Source organism: Phodopus roborovskii, unplaced genomic scaffold (genome assembly GCF_943737965.1).
Source record: "Phodopus roborovskii unplaced genomic scaffold, PHOROB, whole genome shotgun sequence".
Lineage (NCBI taxonomy): Eukaryota > Metazoa > Chordata > Mammalia > Rodentia > Cricetidae > Phodopus > Phodopus roborovskii.
The window spans coordinates 3,094,170-3,121,587 of NW_026126459.1; the positions used below are offsets into that span (position 1 = coordinate 3,094,170).

General features: G+C 51.9%; 1 protein-coding gene across 2 annotated transcripts; it reads right to left on the minus strand.

The window, feature by feature from the left end:
* Positions 1-904: 904 nt before the first annotated feature.
* Positions 905-27,032, minus strand: Tmprss6 (transmembrane serine protease 6). Of its 2 annotated transcripts, none has more exons than XM_051189327.1 (18): positions 26,817-27,032; positions 22,247-22,443; positions 20,415-20,548; positions 19,631-19,698; positions 18,942-19,120; positions 18,653-18,694; positions 13,623-13,827; positions 12,869-13,005; positions 11,713-11,825; positions 11,382-11,491; positions 7,158-7,303; positions 6,740-6,838; positions 6,144-6,257; positions 5,201-5,317; positions 4,741-4,909; positions 3,653-3,924; positions 1,826-1,962; positions 905-1,601 (listed from the first exon to the last, which is right to left on the minus strand). In XM_051189327.1, the coding sequence occupies exons 2-18, from the start codon at positions 22,440-22,442 to the stop codon at positions 1,443-1,445; spliced, it is 2,397 nt and encodes a 798-aa protein (XP_051045284.1). In that variant the 5' UTR covers position 22,443; positions 26,817-27,032; the 3' UTR covers positions 905-1,442. The 2 variants fall into 2 exon arrangements, with proteins under 2 accessions (XP_051045284.1, XP_051045283.1); XM_051189326.1 differs by having other exon boundaries at positions 22,247-22,478.
* Between the last annotated feature and the right edge of the window lie 386 nt (positions 27,033-27,418).

Consider the following 27,418-nt stretch of genomic DNA (forward strand, 5'->3'; position numbering starts at 1 on the left):
CCCACCTTTGTGAAGCTGAGCCGCTGGCTTCTGAGTGTCCCACACCTGGCAATGATGCACTAAGGTCAGGGGTCAGAGCACTGTCCCTGGTGCCAGCTCATAGCTTGGAAAACATCACTACAACCCTGAGGCCATGCACTCCCTAAAGGTGAGCTCACTTTTCCAGCCAGCTTTTCGGGAGCCAGCTTGTTAAAAGATGGGGCCCTCCTTCCCCACCTGTTTTAAGGTTAATACAGAATAGGTGGGGCCCCTATTTTAGCAGAGCCCTCTAGGACTAGGCATTTGAAGAAGGGCTGGCATGTGGCCCTTCTGGGCCTTACTCACGAGCTCTGGAGGCCCTGCCTGCCTGCCTGGCCCCATCCCTTCCTAGCAGAATCCAGCCCCTCCCACTGCTTCCTGACCAGCCTTCCCCCTTTCCCCTGCACTCCTTGTCAGTTCCAGAGCTCTGTGCAACATGACACTTGTCACCACTGTCTCCAGGGGATGCCCCTGTGTCCTAAATCTTCCAGCTAGTCTCCATCTCTTGCTCCAACCATCTCTGCCCCCTCTCTGGACTTCATCTCCCTTCACCTGCCTCCAGCTTCCCCAACATGGTGTGGGTGCTGGCTGTAAAATGTGAGGTGACTGCTTTGCAGCTTGCCATGGCTCCCATAGTCCCCAGTCCTCTGCTCATTCTTGGGTCTCACCTCCCTGCAGCCCCCTCTGTCTTGGCTGTACCCAGCTTGCTGTTCCTTGTATGCCCCACTATCTGGGGCAATATACCCTTTGCTCTTTCCTTCCTTCCAGAAAATCCCACCTCCCACAGCTCTGCACAGTGGCCTCTTCACATGTCACAAGGGCTAAGCCAGCAGCACATCTGTTCAGTAAAAGCATAAGATGTATGGGGACACTCAGATACCAGCAATTAGGGCTTGGTCAACTGCTTTATTTTCACAACAGATGGCGGGCCTCCAGTGAATGGCAGGGAGGGCCCTGTAGCAGGCAGAGCTGCAGCAGGCACCTGCAGTTGGGGCTACCCCATGGTTTGGCTTACAATGTGGTCCACTTGGCAGTCTCAAGGGCTCTGAGGGTTTCCCTTGGTAGACACACCTTCCTCACACCCATCCAATGCACACAGGGGGCCTCACAGGTTGGAATCTGCTCTCTGAGCCAGTTCCCTCCAAGTGGCTTTCTTCCAGAAACTGGGAACCAGTATCATTGCCACCAGACCCCACCCCAAAACAATGGTAGAAGAGGGAAGAGAGGAGATAATTAGAATGAGGCTGGACCCTGAGTCTCAGGAGACACCCTGGCCACCAGCTGGCATTCCTTCTCTGTGCTGTCACTGGGGTAGGCCAGAGGGAACAGGCCTCAGGGTCACTTGCCCCAGAATACTTGTGCCCTGGCTGGGTGGTTGCCCTGAACTTGGGCCGGAGGCAGGTCCAGCTCTGTAGAACAGCCCCTCAGGTCAGCACCTGCTGGATCCAGGTAATCACACGTGTGACACGAGTGTAGACGCCGAAGAAGTTGGGTCGGCCACAGCCCAGGCCCCAGCTAACCAACCCTGCCAGGAACCAGCGACCACTGGGCTCCCTGCAAACTAGTGGACCTCCAGAGTCACCCTAAAAGAGGAGTGGAGATGCATGACTTCCTTCAGTCCTCCTTTATATGACTCCAGGCTCAAAGTCTCAGGATATCAAGGAGCGGAGCCTCCCACCCCAAGGTGTGCTGTGTGCCTCTGCAGCCATGAGCAACCAACCCCCCCAGCCTCTGAAGGCCTCAGGCTCCCCATCTGTAAAGTGGGCATTGTCATCTTCCCATCAGCCCACACTCCACAGGTAGTTACCTGGCAGGCATCCTTCTTGCCCTTGCGGTAGCCAGCACAGAGCATGCGTGGGGTCACTTGGTAGCGGTAGGCTTCACTGCACAGGTCTTGGGGGACTAGCTGCACATCCACCTTCTGCAGGGTGCTGCTACTGGGACCTGCAGGGAGGGCAGCAGCAAATACAAGGGGCTAGGAATCTGTCCCCACTGTGGTCATCCTAATCCTCAGGAGCCCTTCCCACTCTGCCCTGTCACTGCTGACTCCTCTGCATGGCTCATGATGACAGAGCTTTCTGGAGGTCAGCTCTCCCTCTGTTCTATTGTAGCCCCAGGGGGGATGCTATCAAATACATGTGCAAGTCCTCACTCTCTCACTGTACTCTCTCTCTCTCTCTCTCTTAACTTGAGACATGGTTTCTCTATTGCTTTGGAGCCTGTCCTGGAACTTGATCTGTAAACCAGGCTGACCTCAAACTCACAGAGCTCCACCTGCCTCTGCCTCCTGAGTGCTGGGATTAAAGGTGTGCGCCACCACCACATCGGGCTCCTCACTGTACTCTTAACTCCTTAGCGGATGCTGCTCCAGCCCAGGTCTTGTCCTGCAGAACTATGCCATAGTATTCCTCCAGTCTGCTGCAGGGCCAGACATTGGGGTTTTGAAGCCCCTTTGGTTCTAAGATGTGGGTGGGGAGGACTTCTCACCCACGAGTCCTGTGGGAGCCCTCAAGGCCCACCTGCTCTAAAGCCCTCCCCTAGCCACACTTACCCTGACTCCCATCCAGCAGGCAGCTGCTAACATTCTCAGGTCCTTCTACCTGTCACCTGAGCCTTCACCATGAGCACCTGGTGCCCAGGAAATACTCAGTAGTCTTTCCAGCCTCTGTATACTCTTCCTCCTGATGCCATGCCGGCAGGTGCCTTCCCCAGGCTGTTTTCTGTTCCCGTCCGTGGTAACTCATATCATTGTCTGTCTTTCCCAAGAGTGTTCTCACCTTTACCCTCCTTGTCTGCCTCAATGCTTGACACATAGTAGGTGTTCGTATGTGTGTTGCTGAGTGAGTGGCCAAGCAAGGAGCCCTTGCTTTGTCACTGCCACGTTACCCAAGCCACCTTTCTGAGCCTCAGCGTCCCCATCTTTAAGCTATCTCTGCAGAGGTTGGGTGTGGCAGGGTGGTAGAGCACTTGTCTTGGCACATGTGAGGTCCTTGTCCAGTCTCCAGCACCACACCACACCACACCTGCTCATACTTCTAGGTGGTAAATCACCATGTGCCAAGATTGCAGTCTAATCTGTAGTTAAGTCAGCCAAGCCTATGTTTGCAGAACTGAGGGATAGCCTCTAGAGATGGCAGCTTCTGTCAGTTAAGGCCTGGAGGAAAGAATGCCCTTTCTAGCAGCAGAACAGAAAACTCTAGGCCCTAGAGAGAGGGCAGCCAGTCTTATATCTGAGTCCCTGCCTGTATCTTTTGAATGGGTGGCTTTCAGTAACTAAGGGACTCAGCCTCAGTGTTCTCATCAATAAAATGGGGCCATAGTGCCCACCCCTAAGGCTGAGTGGCTTATATGACATTTTCCCCCTCAGTTCAGTCTACAGTAATGAAGAGCCCCATCTGACCCCACCCTTCCCCCAAGGTTCATACAGCAAGCGTGGCATCCTTGCATATCCCCTAGGCCCCCTGCTTAAGTTCTCCAGTGCCTTCCAGGGGAACTAGGAGGGCAGTTAGCAAGACCCACAGGCCATATTACAGATTTTGTCCTACAAATCCCAGCACCATTGATCCCAGAGCTGGAGGGCCTGGAGGTGGGAGACCCTGACAGTCCCCAGACCCTGCCACCTGCCCCTGCTCACCACCCTCTCGCAGGGCTCCCCAGCCGGTGATCCAGCAGAGTTGGCCTGGCTCGAAGAAATGAGAGCGCGCAGGCAGGCAGACTGGGCGCACAGTGGTGGAGTATACCACAGGGTGATCCAGCTGCAGCAAGGCCACGTCGTAGTCATGGCTGTCCTCCTCGTGATACGGGTGCAGGAACAGGCGCCTCACCTTGAAGGACACCTCGCCTGGCCAGCGTGAGCTCTGCCGCATCTTGCCCAGGAACACAGTCCATAGCCTCGGGGAGGCCATGCTGGGTAGGAAGCAGGGTAAGGCATCATAGCTCAGTTGCTTACTTAGTCTCCTATCCAGAGACCCAGTTGGCAACAGCCAGCTTTCCCACTGGGGTGGGGACCCTGTCTCCCTCTACTCGGCCTTTCCTTCTCTCAAACCCCTGACTGGTGTACAGTGCTGGCTGGGTCCCTCACCTGGGCTGCAACCCCACCTCATCCTTCCCTAGTGAAGCCTGGGGTGAGGGTGGGAAGGGGGAACAGCATGACTCCTATGAAGAAACTGGCAGTAAGGTAAGAAGAGCAGGTGGGCAGGGCAGAGTGTGCCTGGGGAAGATAAAAAGGTTCCCAGAAGCCAATAGAGGGCTCAGGAGAGTTGGCTCCTATGAGAGCAGTTCAAGGGGTTTGGGGCTCAGATCTGGTTAGGACTGGACTCACCAGGAAAAGAGGTTTGGGGGCCAGTGCAGATGTCCCTGAGAGCTTCACTGGTCCCACCCACTGCCCCCTGTCACAGGTCAAATTATGGCAGGGGTTATGGCTTATGACCAGCATGGGCAGTGGACTCCTCCACTATCTCCCTAATGTCCAGCACAGCCCCTGGCAAGCAGGAGGGGCACAATTATTGGGCTAATGGAATGGGTAAATGATAGTGGCATTAATTTAAAGCAAGAGGCAAGCACAGAAAGGTTGAACACCGAGCTTAGCAACACACAGCATGTTTAGGTTGGAGCCAGATCAGATCCCATTTGTCATGGCGGCTCTGCTCTACCTTTCCTCTGCCTGAGTACCTCCTGTGGCATTCCCTACACCCACCTCCAGGCCCTGTGTTGTCCCCTCACCTGTCCTCCTGGAAGCAGTGGGCGGCCGTTATGACCCAACGGTCAGCGATGAGAGCCCCACCACAGATGTGTCGACCCCGAATCTGGAGGCTGGCCTGCCATGGCCACTCACCCTCAGAGGACATGGACCCGCCCACAATACGGCTGGAGGGGCCCTGGAGGCCACAGTCTGGGGGTGTGAGAGGGCCGGGGGCAGAGGTGAACAGAGAAGAAGGAGGGGAGGGAGAAAGGCTAGTGAGAAATGGAGGCAGAAAACAAAGGAAGGTAGAGGAGAGACATGGGGGTTTCAAAAGGAGAGATAGGCCCAGAAAAGGCGATAGACACAGAGAGGCACAGAACAGACACACGGTGACACTCCCCTGCTGTGTCCCCATGAGAGTTCCTACCCCTCCTCCCCCCCTCTCCCCAGCCCCAGTCCCAGGGTCAGGTCTTCATGCTCAGGCACGGCTGGCAGGCTCACCGCAATGTTTCTCATCTGAACCATCACTGCAGTCCAACTGGCCGTCACACTCTGGGTTGGGCTTCTTCACACAGCTCTGGTCCTCACACTGGAAGGTGAATGTCCCACAGGGCACTCCTGGGATGGAGGGGACCAGGCAGGCCACCGGAGGTGGGTCTCTGAACCCCGAGGGAGCCTTCCAAAGTGAGACCCGGAAAAATGGCACCAGGAGAGGCCAAGAGACTACGGAGGGGTCTCAATCACACCAAAGGGTTCCCCAAGTCTCCTCTAGGGTCTCCTCCTACCCCTATTGAGCTTGGCCCCATTGACAGGAGGCTGGGTTCCCTCTCTCAGAGTAGAGCTGTTTGGCCTCACACTCCCATGAGGAGGCCCCTGAAGGCAAAACCATGATTCTTCTGTCAGATTAGAGACCCAAGAGCAGGGCGCAGTTTCCTCAGCAGTTGAAGACCCCGATATGTACTTTGTTGTGATGGACATCCCAACGCCACCCGCCCTGCACCTGTCCTTGCTTCCTTCCCTCCAGACTGTTTAAATTCCAGATCTCTGCAGGGCCCAGCTAAAAACTTACTTCTAAGAAGCTTCTCATGCCCCCAGCCTCCCCACACTACTGCATATGGTGTCCCAAAAGCTTTTGTTCACCTGTCATATCCTAAGAGGTAACCCCTTGAAGGGTAACACCCTTGAAGGGTGGCTGATAAGTGAGTGGATGGTTGGTTTGATAAATGGGTGGGTAGATGGCTGATGGATGTTGGATAGTTGGGTGAATGAATGAATGGATGGGTGGATGGACAGACAGACAGTTCTCTGAGTGGACAGCTGATCATGCTGACATAGGTACAGTACATTGATGGTATTTGAACAAGAAGACAGAGATCTTTGTTGTAGAAGGTTTTGCCGTGACCCCTTTTGATCTCTTTGGAGACCCTAGGAAGGGTCCCCCTACCTTCTTGGCACTGTTCTTCATCACTGCCATTGAGACAGTCAGGCTGCCGGTCACAGACTCTAGGCAGTGAGATGCACGTGCTGTCCTCTTGGCACTGGAATGTGGCTCTGCAGACTGTGGGTACAGAAGACAGTGGTTATGGGGCCAGAGAACCAGGCTGGGGCTTCACAGTGGCAGCAGATGCTCTCTGCATCATGTGCCCACCATCACAAACCCTTCTCCTAGCAATCCTGGCAAGCCCCATTTCATTGGTGGGAACAGACATGAATGATGTGTCTGAGGTCCCCAGACATCCAGGTCAAATATGAAATGTCTTCCTCTGGTTCTCTCCTCACAGATTGAGAACTGACCATGGGGTTTGGAGCATCACTGCCTGTGATGAAGGGAAAAATCTGAGCTGGGGATCATAGCTTGTTCTAGACACTGTCTCAGGGGGCTATGGGGAAGCCACTTTCCCAAGCTGCCTCCATCTTGCCATCCTGACACAGTACAAGCACCCTGAGTTCTTGAGTGCTCACAAGGGGGGCCATGCATGGGGTAGATTAAGATTAATGCAGAGAGTGAAGAGAGAGGAGGGATGGTGGTAGACTGCTCACCACAGTTTCTCTCGTCCAGGCCATTGGGACAGTCCTTGATCCCATCGCAGGCAGGGACACACAGTCCATTCACAGAGCAGAGGAACTCTCCAGGGCAGGCTGGGGACCCACAGGAAGCCATGGAAGCAGAAAGGCACCATTAGGGCACATGGCATGAAATACATGAATTTATATCCTTACACGTATGTGATTGGGTACCCATCCATATACGTGCTCCAGTGCCTGTGTCCATGGCCCATGCAAAACCACACCCATAAGACACACACAAAGGGATACATGGAACTGCCTGCGGCACATGCATGCACATGTACATACAAACAGCACCCTCTAGCCTCATAAATATTTGTGTACAACTGGACACAGCAGAGGGGCAGGAGAGTCCCCTCAGCCTCCCCTCCCCCACCCCCATTGTACTCACGGTCTGACTGGTTGTATAGGCTGTAGTACACTTGCACACCAGGGCCTGTAAGGGAGATCTGGGAGGTGAAGTTGATGGTGACCCCAGCAGAGGCCACCATGGGGATCCTCTCCACATATGGCTGGAGGGTGCGGAAACCACACAGCCTAGGAGTGAACAGGGATGGCTCAGACACATGGACTGGTTTCCCAGCTGAGGTCTCTATGCACAGACAGGATAAAGACCAGGCAACCAGAAGCAATGGGCCCACCCTCACTCCCTCTGTCTTGATTTTCCTCTGGGTAGCTGGGTCCTCAGCCCCAGAGTCATCTTCAAGAAAGGAGCTTGTTTATGTCATTTCCCTGCTCAAAAACCTACAATGGCTCCCCATTGCCTGTGGGATAAAATTGGGTACAGATTCTAGCCCCTGTCACCCACAGGCTCTGAGAATCTAGCAAGCCAGTGGCCTCCTTTGAGTTTTACTTTCCCTCCGTGTTCCATAAGGAAGGAGAACTATCTTTCCTGCTGATCTTGGATCTACAAAAGGTTTCCATGTGTCTGCAGAGGCTGATGTCCTCAGCCGGCCAACTGTGTGTATACTGCTGTCCCTCACCCCACCACCAAACACGGATGTGGCCTTCTTGGCTGCTAACAGTTGGCAGCCCATGGGCAGAGATAACTGAGGATCAGTGCAAAGTGGAACAGGAATCCAGACCCTTCCAATACAGCTCCCTACAGGAGCTCTGGAGAACAAGCTCCCCAGACCCCTGACTTGTCACTCACGGGTTCCTAGCCAGACTCTGGCTTCAGGTGCATCTGTGACCTTACACCCAATAGTAATTCTCAGAGTTTAGTCCAGAGACCCCTGGGGGCCTTAAAGTCACCTTTATAGCTTCTATCTGTTATTTGACCCTCCCTCCTGCATTCTCTCTCACCACCACAGCAGAATTTTCCAGGTAGATGTTTGGTACCTCATAGCTGACAGCAGAGAGGGGTGTGAGGGTGCCAGTCCTGGACTATTAAGCCAGCTACTATATCTTCAAAAATTGTAGGTCCCACATTTGTGTCACTAAATGTTGGGTGCTCCATCATTTCAAGGCAAGTGAAGGAAGGGTCCTGAAGAGGATCATTTTGAGAGCCCCAGAACACAGCTATTTATCATAGAAAGTATCACCACCAGGGGGCACTCCGAGAAGCCTGGCCCTTAGTGCTCCCCACCCCCTTTTCAAGCTAAGGAAACACTGGTTTTTATGGACAAAAAGATAAGACCCTAGATTTTATTTTCAGAGAACAGCCCCAGGAAGTGGGCTGAACCTTTGGGAAATGTGATTTTTCAAAAAATTTATTTATATTAAAATGTGCATTTTAAAGGACTTGTTCATCCTCATGCGTGGGGAGACATTCACAGACCCCCGTGGACACCAGAAATTCCAGGGAATGACACTACCTGTACTATACACACACTGAAACTAAATCTGTCTTTGTAAATCAAGCTCTGAAAGAAAGAGAACTCATGAAACAGATTTGCTCCCCGAATTTTCCACTTATTTTCCAATCACAGATCACCATGAGTAATTTGAGAGAGAACTAATGAAGCACACATTTCTGAATTTCTGGCCTGTGTCAGAGTAAAGAGGTGTCCAGAGAGAAGAGCCAGAGTCCAGACACCAAACAGAGATGAATACCACCAGGGGCCGTCCTGGGGCAAGCCCAGCTCCTTCCAAGCTAAGGGAAACCCCATTGTGCTTTGAGGGGATGTGTGTGTGTGTGTGTGTGTGTGTGTGTGTGTGTGTGTGTGATATTTGTGTTATAGTTATAATAACAGTTATTATAGACTGCTGTCCTTGGAAAGGTCCCCAGTAAGTAGACAGGGAAGCTTTGGGAACACCTCTGAACAAATTTACGATTCAGGCATATGGGGGCACTGTTCCCCTGCATGGCCCTCTGAGTTTCTGGCCCTCCATCCCTGTTTCACCAGGCCCTCTCACCTCAGCAGCTAAGTGTTGGAGTCAGAAGATGCTGGGACCCTGTGTGGGCTGCCCTCTGAGTTTTGGGGGGAATCTTCACTTGGGGCTTACCCAGATGCCGAGGGAGTGCCCTACAGGAGCTGGAGAGATGCTGAGTGGATGGGCAGAAGCATGGGCAAGAAGAAAGGGGGAGGGGGGAGCCGGGCCTCAGATCACACATGGCTTCTTCTAAGGACAATCTGAAGGAAGGAGGGCAGAGAGACAGCACTGAGGAAGGGACAGTGGCCTGCTCTGTGGTGGCCAGAGCATTTGACTAGCACTGCAGAGCAGAGTTTCACTTAACTTTGCCACCCAACAAACCGTGTGGCTTAGGAGGCAGCAAACTTCAGGCCTCAGTGTATATGGTGGTGGCACTGTAGTTGGGTGACAACCATCTGCCCCTACCTCCTTGCAGACATTTCAGAGAGGACCTGAAAAAATGGTTTTGGGGGAAAGTGGCACCAAACACAAGGTGACAGCATGTGGCACTAGCCACAGGACCTCAGGATGCATAAGGGCCACCTAGAGCCAGGCCAATCCACAGAGGCTGCCATGGACCTCTGGAGCTAGTTCCACCTTATCTCTTGGCTGGAAGCTAGCAGAAAGGGTCAGGCAGGTCACAGGAGAGTGACATCACAGTAGAGGAAGTGAGGGCAGATTCCTGGAAAGGGGGAAGCTGTCACTGCGGTAGCACACAGTAAGGTGGCTCTGCGAAACCCAGCAGCCAGCAGCCGGATCTTACAAAAGGACAAGATTCTGCAACACCCACAGGCTACTGAAGGGCATAAGGACATCAGAGAGAAAACGGTGGATGGGGTGGGGGCCAAGGGTGTGCAGCCGATGAGAGGGCCCTGTCACTAGACTTCAGCCACCTCTCAACTGTACCTCTCAGTGGCTGGCCCAAAGGACCTGGCCTCTCCCCTCCTCCACCTCTCAGCAGATTTTCCAAGACAGAGTCTTCAGAGAGTTTCCCAGCAATGACATATCTTTATCAGCCCACAGTAACCAGACTGGCCCCAGGCCTCCGTTGAGTTGCTCCCACCATGCCTTGCCTTCCATCAGGGACAAGGAGATCAGTCTCCACTGGGGGGACCCTTCATCCCAAGTGAGGGCCTAGGTAAGGTGGGACTTTCCCAGATGCTCTCAGAGGCACTGGTGGGAGCAAAGGAGCTGGCATAGCCTCCCACCAGCAGGCGGTGCCCTGGCTGGGAATGACTCTCCTGAGATAGCAGTTATCACAGGCCACTTGGAGCCTTTGTGGGGAGATACCACACAAGAGTGAACACTCTCACAGATGTACTATACACACATGGACAGACAGCTGGGCAGTCCTACTGCCCATCCCCCACCCAGGGACGCTGGAGCTCAGTAATGATGTCACAAACCACAGGGGCTTTTGGCAAATGACTCAGCCTCTGGGCCTCAGGCTCCCTGCTGTTGTCAGGCTCTGGGCAAGTCCCAGATTCACAGTTGGAAACCATGTTTGGAGGAAGGACATTTTGGAAAGTGATTGGTCACGGGCTGCACTTGGTGAATACATTGGTCTACTCATGAATTAGCAGATTAAGGGATAAGAAGTATTAATGGGTGGTCTCAAGAGTGGAGGTCACAGAAGCCATTTTGGCCCTGCCTCACCACATGACCCCCTCTGTCAGGTTTATGACTCAGCAGAAAGCCAAACAGATACTTCAGCCTTCATACCCATGAGCCAAGCAAATCTTTATTCTTTATAAACCACTCTGCCTTGGGGATTTTGTTATAGCCACACAAAACAGGTAGGGGCATGATCTCAGCACACACAATCTTTTCCCATTCCTGCCTGACAAAAAGTAGAGTCAGTTAGCATTCATGGTTGGTATATTCTCCACCCTCCATTTTACTTAATCTTCAGCAGAGGAGGTCTGCTTCATGCCCTTTGTTTTGTTTGTTTCTGTGTGGTAGAAGGCACTCCTGTTAGTCACAGCAAGTCTGTGGAAGCTAAAGGACGACTTCTAGGAGTCAGGTTTTTCCTTCTACCATGTTAGTCTTAGGGATTGGATCCAGGTCCTCAGGGTGGTCAAAACAGGCTTTGCCAGCCTCAGCCTGTGCTCATTATCTCCCTATCTCTCTAATATCTACCTATCTGTCTGTCTATCTACCTACCTACCTACCTACCTATCTATCAATTTGCTATCTCCCAGGCCAGGCGGGGAGGTGGGGCTTGAGGTCCTTGTGAGGGAGGGAGAGGGGGAAAGGCTACCTCCTGTTCTGGATCATCCACTGGCCTTGAGTACACAACAGGTTGTACTTCTGCCTCCTTAGTGCATAGGCATCAAACCAGAGTGCCAAGCCATAGTCCAGAGAGGGTACCTGGGAAAGGAGGGCAAGTAATCAAGTGTCTCAGAGAGTATGGCCAAAGTGGGGCACCTAGCCCTCAGATAAACAAGCTACAGCCCTCACCCTCCCAGGAGGCTTTGTACTAAGCATATGAGCACTTGGACAAGTCAGGATGTCACCATGTCCTATCCCAGGTGCTGAAGCCCTAAGTATTGTTCTGGGCAAAGGGCAGGCTGCAGGAGGGGGGAACTCACCGTGAGATGCCAGGAGCAGTGGGTTCTGGGTGAGTAGTAGCTGGGGTAATAGGGTGTGCTGAGGAAGCCCTGTAGGTCCAGCCGGCCCTCCAGTGTCAGGTTCACCTGGCAGTCTGGGTCCAAGAACAACTATTAGGCTGGGTCCCTTGGCCCTCCCACAGTGCCTCACTGCACTCCACTACCTCCAACATCAAAACGTGGGGCTAAACATGACCATATAAATGTGCCTCAGTTTCCTCATCTACAAAATGGGGAGAAGAATGCTCACCCAGTGGTGAGCAGATGCAATGGCCCTTGCTGAGCCACTTGAACACTGCACTTAAACAGCATGCAAAATATGCTCACAGCAGACCTCACAGTGCAGCTGTGGAATAAAGGCTGCATCCTCTGCAAAGAGGAGGTTTGGAGAGTGAGGGCATTACTCCATGCTAGAACATTTGCTTAACATGGGTAGAGCATCTGCTTAAAATGTGTCAAGGGCCTGGATTCCATCCCAGCACCACACACATAGGCACACACACAGGCACACACACACACACCACTAATGGAATTTAGACAAGAGGAGGAAGGGTTGGCCAAGTCACTCAGAGGCTCAGAGGGTAGAAGCAGCAGTGACCTTGGGTTCTCTGGTCACCTCTCCCTGGGGCCAAAAGCCCCAAGCCCCTTGGTTTTCCTGTATACTATAGTGTAAGAGAACACTAGTTATCACACTCTGCAGGGCCATCTGGAGAGTCCAGGCTTGATCCAGGACAGTGAGAAGACGGGGAAGGGGCCCTAAAGAGCCCCCCACCACCCTAGCTTAGATGGGGCCCTCAAGTTTAGTTCTGTTAACCCAGCGGGATGGGATGAGGAGAGGTGGGAAGAGGGTGGTTGAGGCTGTTACAGAGGAGCCAAGGGAGACCCCTGGGGTGCCCAGCCAGGACACCTTTGCTGGAGGCTGCCAGGGCCAAGTCCCTACATTTTCAAACTTGCTAAAAATCGGGATGGTCTTGGGGGTAGTGTGAAGGAGAAATGGGGAGCTAGGTACTAAAGGAGAGAAGGGGGAATGTCACACAGTGAAGGCTCCCAGACCCTTTCGGTCACCAATAAGGAAGGGCATGCCACCAGAGACCAGGACTCATTCCCATGACACCCCCTCATCCTTGGGAACCCTCACCCTGGAAGGCCACAGACTTCACTGAGAGCATGAAGGGGTCATAGTAGCTGTGCAGACCCTTCTTCCACACCACTGCCATGACAGAGCCAGATGCCAGCACCTCCATCACAGGTTCCTGGCGGCTGCACCCATAGAGCCTGATAGGGCAGAGAAGAATGCAAGATGGTGTGACCCAATAGACATAGAAATGATGCCACTTTGTCCCCCAGCACAAAGTAAGTCACAACGACACAACTCAGCGTTGCCTGCCCCACTTCCTGAAGACTCTTGCCAAGTCCAGCAACCTTCTGCCCACCTTGGAGGAGAGAAGTCACAACGGCCTCATTCCTGGGGCCTCATTTCTATCTTGCACAGATGGTGAGATTTGGAGTCTCACAATCTCACCAAATGGTGAGCAGATAAGAGAAACTGAAGTTCAAAAGGTCAAACTCCCTGTCTTAAGGCATACAGCTAGGGTGCAGTGGAGTGGTGGTTGGAATACCAGGCTCCTGCCAGATTCTAGAATGTTCTAATAAGCCAGTACCTTCCCAGAGTGGGCCTTAGAGATCACTTGCAACAACTGAATAGTTACACCCAGTTAGGGAGACTGGGGCTCTAAGAAGGGACTGGAGACTGCTGGTTGGCACAGAACCTTCTAGCCTCCTCTTCCATTGTTCTCCACAGCAGTCTTATAGGCTTGAAGCTGCAGGGCCTGGTCCCAGTACATAGAATGTGACTTTGACCCTGGGTCTCCCTTGGCCCTTCAGGGACTCACGAAGTGATGAGTCTCTTCTCCAGGGGCCCAGCTGCGTCATACATCGCCACCCGGTCTCTGCAGTCAACCTGGGTCCACTCGAGCCTCACTTTGAGCATGATGTCCTCAGGCCCCTGCAGGTGCCACAGGCAGCTAGAAGTCTGCTGGTCGGGGCCCCTCAACTGGAGGACCTGGCCTGGCTTCACATAGCTGTAGCGGTAACAGCCTGAGGTGGAGAAGGATAGAGCCAGGAAGAGAGACTGGAAATGACCACAGAGTCTCCTCCAGCCATGGTGGAGAATAAGGAGGAGAGGGGCTGTGCTAGGCTTGGGCACCCACCTTTTTTCCCCCTGTAGCTTCCCTGTCCAACCTGGCTCATGCGCTTACTCATTCATTCAACGAACTCACTGAGCCCTGTGTGCCTAGATGAACTCCAGATACAAACAGCACAGGAGATGCAGGCCTTGGACTCAGATCAAGACGCATGGATGGCAAGGAGGGTCACAACTTGAACAGAGAAGCCTGAGGGAGCTTTGTAAAATCTGATCACAGAGCAGGCATTACAAGAGAACAAGGTAGACACAGGCAGGACTGGATCACATCAAAAGCAGCATTGCTTTGTCCTGGGCCATAGGGAGCCATAGAAAGTTAAACAGGGTGAGGCTATACTGCCTGGAATGACAGTGAGGAGACTGTACACTGAGGACAGTGGCCCACACTCACAGGGCTGCCACAGGCTGAGGACAGCACACACCAGGGTCCTCAACACAGAGCCACAAATGCTGTAAGCGATGAATAAAAACAGTGATTGTTCTTGTGGCCATGAGGAGAGAAAGGTAGAGGAGAAAGCTCTGTGGCTTGTCACCCCAAAGTTGTCCCCATTGGAGACTCAGCCCCAGCCAACCTCACTGCCACCCTTACTTCACACCTCCTCTTGCATCTCATCCCACAGACCCACACCCCAGGATATCCTTCCCATTAAATTTAGCCTAATTGAATACATTCCATTTCCTTATTGAGTATAATAAATTAAATGCACTTAGAAAATGTAATTTACTTAAAGCTCATTTAATCCACAAGCTCTTATGCCAAGCCAGAGCTAGCAAAGCTGTGTCTCCGGAGTACCCAATAAGCCTGGCTCTAAGCTTCATGAAGCAAGGAGCTCAGGCACTCTGCCAGCAGGCATGGGGAATCTAGGACTGAACCTGAGATGGGAGAGGCAGTCGGGTGTCCATGAAGTATCCCCTGGCACCAACTTGCCTCAACTGTGTGACTCTGAGTTCTGGCATGCAGAAATAGCCATAATCCCTGGCCTCACAGGGACCATGAAAGGGTCTGAGACTACAACCTGTCACTCAGCTCCCTCTCCTGCCTGCCCACCTAGATTCCAGTGGGATGCAGACCTCCTGAGCACAGGGGCTACCAAGGCATTTTACCTGGGAAAGGGAGAGACCTCTTTGCTATCTGGCTTCTTGTAGGTGTTTGCTCATGGCCTGAGAAATCATGTCTCCTCTAGCCAAGGTGTTCTTCCCCTCTAGACCTAAGGAACTCCCAGCTCCCCAGGGCTCACATCCAACACCTGGCCTGTGCCTGACACCCAGCCTCTAGGAAGGCTTTGGATGCTGGATCAGAGCTGCTGCCTCCTTCCTCCCTGGATTTCTTCATCTGGCTCCTTTTGCTGCCTTGAAGCCCAGTCCACCTTCATCCCCTGCACAGACCCATTCTATCCCTCATAGCCTGTCTGTTCTGGCACTGGTACCTAGCTTATGATGATGTTCTGTGTCTGTCTGTCTCCCTGTGGGGATCAGAGCTCCCCAGTCACCCAGGTGGCCACAGTGCAAGTAGAAGCCTGGCATGGGAATTCAGTCTACTTGAAGGGGTCCAGCAGGTTGGGTGTGGTCCTGACCATAAGACTGGCTTGCATGGTCACTGGGTTCAATCCTGGCTTAAAAGAGAGAGAGAGAGAGAGAGAGAGAGAGAGAGAGAGAGAGAGAGAGAGAGAGAGAGAGAGAGGGTTCAAGTTCTCATCCACCTGTTGGCCTCTGTGTCCTGGAAGGCAGGAGTTCTACTGGGCACCCCCACAAGCAAAAAGCACAGCCCCACCACCAGAAATGCAAGGTTTACATCAGAGCAGACATGGCATAGACCATGGCCTGCATGTGGACACAGATGATTGCCACAAAACTGGCTCCGGAGGCTAGCTATGGCTAGGAATTGCTGCTGAGGTCCAGCATTGTCTATCCTTGGGCACTCAGGGTGACACTGATACCTTGCTGACATGACCTTTCAAAGGAGCCCCCATAAAGCAGTTAAGAGGAGGGTGGTGGCTTATTTGGAGTATTGTTGTTTTGACAGGGTCTCACTACTGTAGCTCAGGCTAATCTTAAAATTCCTATGACCCTGCCTCCATCTCCCAAGTTCTGGGATCAACACATGTGCCACCCCACTCAGCTGTGTGATGCTTCTAAAGCAGTTTCCTGTGATGAGAAATAAAACCACCAAAGGTGAAAATAAACAGGAAGGGGGTTGTGCCAAGATCCTTTCTGACCACACACGGAATTATTACTGTGGCATCCCTGGGTCCTGAGGGGTCAAGGTCAGACTCTTTTTTTCATATTAACACTAAGACCCTTGTTTCTTTTGTCTCCAGAAGAGCATAGCAGAATGTTCCTTAGCCCTGTGACTCATGATGTCACAGCAGACCAAATACAGACACCCACAAGCTCAGCCATTAGCGACACCAATGGACAGGTCACAATACCATTCTTCAAAGCAAATTGGTTTTAGGGGAAACTTCCATTTCTTATAAAAAATGTTTTTATGAATGGACTTGTTGGTAAAATAGAGTTCAGTGTGGTGGCCCACACCTGAAATCCCAGCACCCAGCCCAGAAGACTAGGGCAACAGGATTGAGAGCTTGGGGCCTACCTGAGCTACACAGAGAATCATTTTCTTAAAAATAAAATTTAAGCCTGCACAGTGGCACACTCCTTTAATCCAGCATTCAGGAGGCAAAAGCAAGAGGGTCTCTGTGAGTTCAAGGACAACCTGGTCTACCTAGCAAGTTCCAGGATATTCAGAACTCTGTAGAGAGACCTTGATTCAAAAAATGTATAATAATAAAAATAAAATGTAAAAAGTTTTAATGTTTGATGGATCAATAGATGACTTCTTGATACTTTGGTTTTAATTGGTAAATATGCCTACAGCTCATAGGAACAAGTTCTTCAAGGTTCTCAGCAACTCCTAGGGGATCAAGGAGTCCTGAGGGCATTGCCTTAGGTCAGACAGAAAAGGGCTAGATAGGAATGTCAAAGGTTTTTTAAATTAAGAGGCAAAATTGGGGCTGCTATGGGGGAGCTTCTAGAACAAGAAAGAAAACACATTTGCACAAGAGATTTTTTTCATCATTTTTAAAGTGTGAAATTATCGTTAGCTCACAGCCCCTCAAGAGCCAGCTGGCACATAGCAGAGCAGGTTGTAATTCCAGCTCACACACCTGTCCCCAAGCCACATCTATCAAGTGGGAGTGAGGGCTTGCCCAGACTCATTGTGACTTCTGAGGACAGGCTCTTGAGGGCTTCGTGTTAATGAAGAGGCTGCTAAGCCATAAGTGATCTTGGCTCACTGGAAAAGTCACCCCATGGTCAGAGTGTCACTGCTTGGTAAGGCAGAAGCCAGTTTGTATCTAACTCTGCAGTGTCATTGCAGGTTGACTTGCCACAGGTAACAGATAGATGGATGAATAGATGATGCACAGATAGAAGATAGATTATATACACAGATGATAGAACACAGAGAATAAGTACACAGATGAGGGCAGATGATAGACATGATAGATAACTAGACAATAGACAGATGATTGATAGATTGACAGACAGACAGACAGAAGTGATGGAAAGAGGATCTGTGTTCTTGCCCTCCACAACATCCGTCATCAAGTTAGGTATATTTGAACCTGCTCAGCATAACTCTGATTAAGAATCATGGCTTTAGCTTTTGAAACTGTGCTTTGAGGTCAGGGCTTCCATCCACCAATGTAATGACTGGCCAGCAGGACGGGAGAAAGGGAGTCAGAACAGGAGCAACTGGGATTTTAAGCCATCTTCCTCCCTGAAAGGGGTTGAGGAGCTCACCCCTACTTTAGCTCTGGGTGGAAACTTGTTCTCAACCTTCCTAAAGCTGTGACCCTTTAATACAGGTCCTCATGTTGTGGTGACCCCAACCATGAAATTATCTTTGTTGCTACTTCATAACTGTAATTTTACTACTGTTATGAATGGTAATGCAAATATTTGATATACAGTATATCTGATAAGCAATCCTGTGTGACCCAAGGGGGTCGTGACCCACAGGTTGAGAAACATTGCTCCAGCTTGTCTAAGAGAAATCTGAGCCCTAAAGGCTTGTGTGTTCAGAGTCACAGTGTACATTAGCCTAGATAGCACACTGCACAACCCCAAGAGTCACCAGTCCATAGACGACAGCCTGCATGGTACCCTTAACCTTGCAAAACAGTATGTTTCAGCTGACACCTGGCTTCTCAGAGTTGGGCCTCTGGAAGAAAAGCAAAGTGATTTTAACAGTATGGTATCAGGCAGAGAAAGGGGGGCAGGTTAGCCCAGCTGAGGAGGGAAGAATAAAGAGAGAGTTCTTGAATATGCTAGAACCATCCCTTCCAACAGACCAGTTTAAATGCTGAGTGACCAAGGGACCAAGCATGGATTGGCAAGACTGCTTCTACCTTCAGTAGGAAAAAGGGTGAGTGGGAAGACTGAGTTGAGTGACAGGCTGCAGGAGGAGGTTTCCATATAATAGCTCCCCTCACACTCATATCCAAGACACAGGCATGCAAACACACCTCTAACTGGAACCCCACCCCTCAGCCTTGCTCAGAGCCCTCACCCAGGGCCCTCTGTGACATCCCTCAGTGTCCCTGGGTCAGGGCTCCCTGTCCCCACAGTGGAAGCCTCGGGACCCCAACAATGGACCAGACAAGAAGACCCGGGATTCAAAAGGAAAAAGGCCAAAGCAAGGACACAGCGGCGTACCCAGCGTGGAATTCAGTACGACTATGTCATTCACGCTGGCTTCTGTCAAAAGGAAATGAACAAACAAGTAAACAATGGCAAAACCAAACAAATAGAACACTGAAATAAAAACAAGGAAGAGGAGCACAGCCAGACTTATCTGAGGGCAGCCCCCCACGCTCCCTGCCCCCACCCTCTGTCCTGGCTCCAGGGTCACAGGGGGTCACCTGAGCATCCCGCCCCCCAGGGAAGGATAGCCTCTCCCAGCCCAGCTGGTCTAACGTACCAGGGTTCCCCTCCCAGTACTGACCTAGGATCACCAGGCTTTCCGGGTCCACCTCATATTCTGTCCTATAGGAAGCCAGGGTCGAACTATTGGACAGCAGCTCACCCACCAGGAGCTCCCGCACCATTTCAGGGTTCAGTGTCAGCCGCTGGTACTCAGGGATGTCAAGGATAAACCAGAAGAAGCAGGTGACGGATCCCTCCCTATGCAGACAGAAGTGAAAGGGACCTGCAGCCGGTCCCTATGTAGCCCTCTACTCAAGGGAAACGACTGAGACTCAGACCCCCTGGGTACCTGCTATGTACTCTTCCCATTCTCGCTCATAGGAGGAGAGACTGAGTCACAGGAAGTCATAGGCCATTTGGTAAGTGGCAGAACCAGATATGACCAGGCGAGCCAAGTCCTTAACTGGGTCTTGGTTCACATGCTTCCAAGGACACTCCCAACCTGGACCCACCTACATCAGACATCCCCGATCCTGGTGTGGCATGAACCCTGTCACGACACACTACCAGCTGTAGATGACAAGACCACATGCAGGAGGCTAAGTTCCTGCTCTGTGCCTCAGTTTCCCCATGTTCTTGGTTTTCTTGATTTTGGAGTTTGAGAAGTAGTATGATTAGAGTATTGTGTCAGAAGCCGATAGGGCCCAGCCCCTCCTGCCCTTAGAGCTGAGGCTCTCACCAGGGTTCATTTGGGCTGGAACAACTCACCCAAGGGAGTAGATGGAACTGGAGTTGTAGTAAGCACCTAGGCGGGTGCTGGCAATCAGCTCTTTGAGCTGTGAGAGGGGAGACAAGGCCCTGGTTACCCTCCATGGTGGCATGGATACAGGCTTCCCAGCCACCATCTAGCCTGACATGGGAGCCCTGGGGGAGGGCTTGCCACTGTCACAGACCTCACACCTTGTCCCCCACCCCACAGTCTTATCCACACCCTGCAAAGCCCCATCCACTTTTGGGTTCCTCTTTCTTTCCTTCTCCCAGTGACTTCTGGTATGGCCAACCCCCTCTGGGAGTTCAGCTGGCCTGTTGTTACTGAGCAAGTTACAGCTGAGGGCAATGGAAATGCTCTCAAGAGGGCACACCTGGGACACCGTATGCAGCACTCGAGCTGTCCCCTCTCTCATGGCTGAGGGGTGCCTCCAGCATTTCTACCTGTCCCCTGAATAATAGTCCTGTGCCTGGTGAGAGTGGAAGGGGCTAACAGCCCACTGTCCCTAGTGCAATGGCCATTGCACTGTATGAGAGGGACAGGGCCCTGACAATATGAGCTTCACAGTTTCAATTTCCCTGCTGCACTCCTGGCAAGTGGCAAGAGAAAGATTTATGTCTAGTCAGTTGGATCCTGTGCATGACTCTGCCGCCTGCAGCACAACCCCTTCCCACGGTAGCCAGGGCAGAGTCTACCCCAGTAAGCACTTCCTGCAAAGACTTCTCCACAGGAGCCCTCTCACCCTCCCACATTCCCCCCTCCTGCCTTCCTGTCCCTCCCTACCATCTTCTGGGCTTTGGAAGTTTCACTGCGGAAAGCACTGGATTCTCGTCGGGCCAGGTCTTGAGAGAAATGGCGGTTGACCACCCGGAGGCTGCCAGAGTACACCTGGCTAACAGTCACTTCTGTCTTGTAACCTGGTCAGAAAGGACTGGGTTACCAAAGAAACATGTCCAAAGGACTCTTGCTTTTCTCACCTGTCACCCCAACCCTCAGCAGATCCCTAGAGTCTTGTGCCTCCAAGGCAACACTGTTGGCACTCTTCCCCATTCCCCATCTACCAAGTTAACAGGGATCATCAAAGCACATGCTAAGTATCCACTGTGTTGGGAAGACTGGAAGCAGGGAGAGAGGTAAGTAGAGGAGGGAGCTGCATGGCCAAAAGGGATGCCTGCAGGCACATGAACATGGGGAAGTGGGGTTGTAGGGACTGGGGAGAGCTGTGTTCTGCACACTTGGGGTTTGAGGGGGTCCTTGGACATCCAAGTAGAGAGACAGCAACAGACTTGAGGTAGACATGCAAATGTGGAAGTCACCAGGGATCCAGGGATAAAGGACATTTGATCACTAAGGATGCCAAAGAAAAGTGGGTGGAGACAAAAAGGAGAATCTTTCTTAGAAGAGGATGCTGAGGAAAGTGAGAGCAGAGGTTGAAGGCAAGGGCATGGTCATGGCAAGGAAGACTGAGTGCTTCTGGCCCAATACAATGAAGGACACCCAGGTCCAAGATTCGATGATGAACGTGATAGAGGCTAAAAGAGTTGGGGCTGGAGCGGAGCAGAGCCTGGCTCCACAGGGTGTATGAGAGTAGATGTTCAATGGGGGGTCTCCACACTATACAACACCTTCTAGGAATGCTGCAGTGAGAGAAGAAGCTCCAAGGGATGTGGAGGAAGAAAGGAGTCCCATTGTGTGAGTGAGATGAGTGGGCTTGGAATCCGGCTTTAGATGGCTCTTGGGGAGGGTGGGAGGCAGAACCTTCCTAATGGGAGGGCTGATGCCTGGCACTGGATGGGTGGATGGATAACAGATAGATGGATTGATGGGTGGATGGCAGACAGATAGATGGATGGGTAGATGATGGATTGATATTATGTCAATGAGTGATGATGGATAGATTGATGGTTGATGAATGGATGGTTGAATGGACAATGAATAGATGGATGAATGACTGGATGGATAAATAGATAAGTGGATGGTTGACAGATGGATGATGGTAGATGGATTGTTCATGGGGCTCCATGAATTGCTTGAGGGCCATGGTATCAGGAACACAGAGGCAAAGTCAGATATAAGGAAGAGGTTTCCAAGCCTGGGTACTGTCTAGTTGTCCCCTTGATTCTCCATGCTGGAGCCCTGGAGACACAGATGACGAAGCTGTAGTCCTCTCCAGAGTAACACCTGGGGCTCAAATGAGCAGAGGCACTAATTGGTACCAGGTCCTGTGGGTGCCATTGGGCCTCCTGCAGCCAAGTACATGGTTTTGAGCCCAAGGGATAGCCCAGGAGATCTGTGGGCAAAGGAAAGCATTCACACACCCTGGCTTATGCAGACCTAAGAATTGGATGCTAAAGAGTCCTCCCTCCCCAGCTGAAGGAATCAGGGAACAGACAGACCAAGCCATGGAACTCAGCAAAGATTCAGCAATGTACCCATGTCTGGAAGGACATGAGGGAAGGTGACTCAAGAGGTAGAACATGGAGTAGAAAAGCACTTTAGAACCTGGAATACTGGTCCATCCTACAGTACTGCCCCTACAGCCACGACAGTCTTCCCTACATCTACACTGAACCTTCCCAGGGTGCCACTCCAATTGGGCCCTCATTTTCCATTACCTAGGAAATACCAAAGCATGACTCCTGCCGAGGCCAAAACAGCCAAGACCAGCAATAGTGGTGTGAAGCGGGTATAGTCCCGGGCTTTTCTCTTGCTGTTTTTGGAGGTGTTGAACATTCCCTCTGGATCAGCAGCTTCTTCTCCATCACCTGCATCACCTTGCCCACATACTTGGGGAACCTCAGCAGTGGGCATCCTGGTAGAACAGGGGAGATGGAAACATCTTGGCATCTGCAAGGGAAACCTTTGCTGAGACCTAGAGATGCCCAGGAGCAAGGCAGCCCCCTGCCTTCTGCATGGAAGGGAAGGGGACTGAGGGTGGCTGTCGAGCAGCTCACAGGCAGCAGAGGTAGCCTCAGGGGAGCATCCTAGAAGGACTGGACTGTGAGTCCTGAGGCAATGCCCACAAACAGATGGAAGCCATTAACACAGAATTCTGCCACTTTCCCAGTGGCTTCCCTTCCGTGTGTTGGGGTATCCAACACAGTCATTCCAGCCCCAGACACCCTGAGCCATCCCTGTCCTGGGCCCAGACTGTTTCGCTGCAAACGTCACTGGCCTTTGCTCTACTCATCTCAAAATCTCCTGGAAGGCCACATAAAGTTCACGATCATTTCATTCCTTTGGGAGACATTTTACACATCACTTTATTGAATCCACAGGCTGCCCAGGATATGGACCACTGTGGCCATGTATTCTTCCCCAGTCCTCCCTGTGCAGGTGCTCCATGTAAGCCTCTTGGGAAGTTGCACCCATTGGACAGATGAAGAAAGTGAGACTCAGGGTGTCCTGGAAATAGCTCAGGTTAGGATTTGCCTAACCCCACTTTCCTGGTGTATTTGAATGCCCAGGATTTAAATAAACGAAAACCAGTTGAGGCTCAGGGAGTCTGAGCCCCAAGTTAAGGTCACACAGCAGGAGCTGAGTGTCCGATTTTAACTCCTAATCTGGCTATCTCCTATAATTAACAAGTCATAGTCAAATGACAATGGGAGGTTCCTTCTGCTGCTCCACCTTAGATACTGCTAAGCAAACTTTGGACATGGAAGGACATCCCCCCCACACACAAACATACAACACACACACACACACACCACAGCAAGGATTCCAGTTCACTGGGATATCACTTTCTCTCCTGTGTCACCTATGGATGTCACTGTGACCCTAAAGTGCACCCTAGAACATGTGTTGGTAGGAGGATTCACCTGGATTCTTGGAACAGCCTCCTAGCTGAGCTGCCTGCTTCTTGTCCACCTCCTGTGTCCCATCCTCCACATTGTCACCAGAAAAGTCTCCTGCCCCCTGCCCCTATCCCTGCTTGAATTCTTCCATGACTCCCAACAACTGTACTAGGGCATCCAAGCCTGCTCACTTTCTCTTGTCATACATATCACGTCATTCAAGCCTGTGAGACCTTACCCAAGTGTGGCTGTGACCGCACTGGGGTTGGTTGGAGTATGGGGTTGCTTCCTATGCACTGTCTGGTAGTGGATTCAAGAGTTCAGGGTCCTTGGTTAATTAATCCACTCATCTCCTTGCACCCTGGACCACCTTGGTTAAAATCAACATGCCTGGCTCTGGGCCTTGTTTCTCTCCAGGCTCCCCTTTTAAATGAGAGCTGGGGCTGGGGAGATGACTCGCTGAGTGAGATGCTTGCTGGGCAAGTGCGAGGGCCCAGAACCTACATAAAAACAGGAGCAATAGTGGGCATCCGTAGTCACAGCACACCTGCAACAAGATGGGTTGTGGAGACACGTGAGCCCCCAAAAGCTTGGGAGCCAGATAACACCAACAAGATCCTGCCCCAGAGAAGGTAGGAGGTGAGGACCTTTCCTTTAATCATCGCACGTATGTTGTGGCATGCATGCATTGCATTCATTCATACACAAAGAAAATACACACAAAAGCAAAACAAACGAACAAAAAATCAGAGCCATGTGCACATCCACAATCCTAGGCCTTAGGAGTCTGAGTCTGAGACTGGAGGATCACTTGTTCCAGACCACTCTCCGTTTACTTGTCCTAAACAAGCCATCCAGCCAGCCAGCAAAAGCAGGCAGCCTTCTGTCTTGTTCACCTCTGGGCTCCTCTGGGAGCCCAGCTCAGGGTGTTTCCTTCAAATGAATAATGGGTGCTGGGGTGGAGCAAGGAAGCAGCCCTGTCTCCAGGCACAGTATCCCCTCCTCATCTCATTGCCTATGGGAAGTAGAACCTGGATGGCTTAGATCCAGCAAGGAGTCTGCCACAACTCCCCCCTCCCAGTCGGGTGACAGTTAAGTCATCCTTTTTTGTTATACCTCTCACTTAGAGCCAAAATCTATGCTGGGCATGGGCTGTGGTTTGCAGTGAACAGAGAGCCCCTGGCTCCATCTTCTGTACCCACCATGCAGATGGCCAAACCACTACTTTTACTATTAGACAATGGCTCTCTCTTTGTTCTGAGGTCCAGTCCATCATAAAATATGTGGCTCTACCTTCCCACTACACTAAGAACCCACAGCCTTGAACTTAGAGTTCTTCTGCTTTCTCTTCTGAGTGCTGGGATTACAGAAGTGTGGCCTCCAGCCAGCTCTCCCCATCCTTTTCTGGCATCTCCTTGGCTCATCTAAGCTCCTCTCTGTACTCTACCATCATCTCGGCTGCTTCATCTGCCTCTGCAAGGCCCACTATCACTTTAATGGCCATCAGCGAATTCCCACACAACTGCCAAGATGTCATCACCATGTTCTCAGCTTGCAAGCCACACATTACAGCACAGTCCCAAAGAAGCCCCACGTGTCTTCCTCTGCTCTTCCTCCTTTGACTAAAAACACACTATTTGCTAGACTGCTACCTCCCACCTCAGGGCCTTTGCACTTGCCACCTCCCCTGCCAGGAACATTTTTTCCTTCGGTTTGCCTTATGGCCCATATATCTCCTTCGAGCCTTTCTGCCCCTTTCCCTGATAGCATTTTCTTTATGGCATTTCTGGAGGCCATGATATGCCTATGAGTCTGCGGTTAGCTCTACAACTGCACAAACACAAGGCTTTCTCCATCATCTCTGTGTATCCTGCCCCCATGCAGAGCCTGGTGTGGACTGAGCCTTCACTTGCTGTCCCATGAATGAATGTAAGATCCCAGGCCCTTCCCACCTAGCCCAAAAGTGCCACACTCCCCAGTGGCTGATCCATCTCTCTCCTCTTCACCACTTTCTCTCTTGCTTCTTGACATGGGTCTTCTCTTGGTCATAAACTTGAACAACAGGGACAATAGTAAACCTTGTGGACAAAGTGCCAGCCACCAGCCTGGGCATGGTGTTGGTTGGATTGTAAGCTCTGTGAATTCTCATTCAACCAGCAAGCAAGTGTCTCCTTCCCTAGTGTCCCTCCTATGCTGAGCTCCTTCCTGATGCTCAAGCTCTGATGTAACCTCTACACTCATTGGGTTCAGAAACCTCCTTCTAGAAGCATTCTCAGAGTGCCCGTGGAGGAGTGGTGGCCCCATCAATGCAATGGACCAGGTAGGTGTGCTCTCTATCTGACCCATGATGCAGAGACCCTGGAAGGGGGCAATCTTCTCCCTTGGCAGAGCATCCAAAAGGCCCAGCCCCTGCTCTGTACCTGCTCTCACCCTCCTGACAGTGGAGTGTCCTTGTCCACCCTCTTCTGGCTGAGTTCACTGGGGCAGGCCTGCTAGGTAGCACAGTATAGATCTGGACTCAACCACAGTATGAGAAGTCCACTCCAGCCAGGACTGGATGGAGACACACAGGCCCCATCCCACCCCCAGCGGCCTCAGCTGTTTGTTTTACAGTCTCTGTTTAGTGGGATCAGAAGTACCGGAAGATGAACTCCCTAGGACTGAGCAGAAGGAGGCAGCTGGGACATGGTTGGCCCCTGGAGGAAGCCCTGATGTGGACGGCTGAAGATAAGGGCCTGAGTGTGAGACATGGGGAGGAGACTGTTGGGAGCTTCAGCCACACACATACATCCACACATACCTACCCCCGGATGTGTGGAGACTGAGATACATTGAGGAATGCATGGTCATCTGTTCATTACACAGGCCCCCTGGGTGTATACCCTGGCTTCCCATGTACTGGCAAACACACACACACACACACACACACACACACACACACACACACACACACCAGTTTCAGACTATGAGTTAGGGGTCCCGTGTGTAAATCACACATGGGTGCAGAGTGGAGCTCTGGGTCTGTCTTGCTCTCCAGAAAACCCACGGTGTGAAACTGTATGTAGAATGAGAAATAAGTTGACTAGTCACACAAACTAGGCCTCTCCTGTCTTGGGACACCTGAACCCCAGGCCACCCACCTAGAAGCCCTCTGGCACCCCACATCTTACACGCAGCTAGATTCACTCCACCTACAATTCTCCAATTGCTGTGTGGTGCATTCCATGGCTTTAGCTCCAGGACACCCTGGCCAAGGAGGCCCTGACAGCCTAACTCAGAATGACACAGGCCCCTTAGAGCTCCAGGGAGCCAGGCCTGACTCTGAGAGGAGTTATTTCACCAGGCCACTCAGACATCCTCGTCCCCTATCCCAGAGGCCCCTGCTTACCTTCAAGAGTGGAAGGTAGGTGTAGGGCCTGCACACAGGCCTGGAAGCCTCTGTTTATCCAGGCCAAGGTCTCTCCACCCCCAAACTGGCCAGCCTAGGCTGGATCAATGGCTTGGAGCCATGGCTGGGGTGTCTGGCCCTTGTCCCCTGTGGCCTGTGGCCCCAAGCTCCATGGGACTCCTGTCAGGTCCAGAGCGACAATGTAACTGAACACAGGTAAACAGGCAGGAGGCAGGAGGCAAGCAATGCCCGCCTACCCAGCCCCGCCCTGCCCCATGGGTACCCAGGGGCCGGCAGAAGCAGGAGACCTGAGCTCTCCCCCGGGGCCTGTTGCTGGGTGACATTCCTGCCTTGTTACAGCCCCTGCTCCCCCAAGAGCAGATTCTGCTGGGGGATTTCAAAGGCCTACTCAGGTGAGAACAGGGACTCACACATCCCATACTAGCCAGAAAAGCCTGGGTTCGTGCCTTCTGGAGACAGAAGAGAAGTGTGGGGGGGGGTTGACACCCTCTTCCATTGATCTAGGAATTAACAACTGTATTCTACAAAGCCCCGTTGCCCAGAACAGTGTCCACAGGCCACATGTGACCCTTGAACATAAA

What these genes read in the sequence shown, in the direction of transcription:
- Tmprss6 (XM_051189326.1), bottom strand. Translation starts at nt 22,478, where the DNA reads ATGCCAAGATGTTTCCATCTCCCCTGTTCTACCAGGATGCCCACTGCT. An exon ending in GAAGTCTGTGGCCTTCCAGG is followed by an intron (nt 11,826 to 12,868) that starts GTGAGGGTTCCC and finishes TCTTGGACCCAG; the next exon opens with ACTGCCAGGTGAACCTGACA. An exon ending in TGGATGATCCAGAACAGGAG is followed by an intron (nt 7,304 to 11,381) that starts GTAGCCTTTCCC and finishes GTTCACTCCTAG; the next exon opens with GCTGTGTGGTTTCCGCACCC.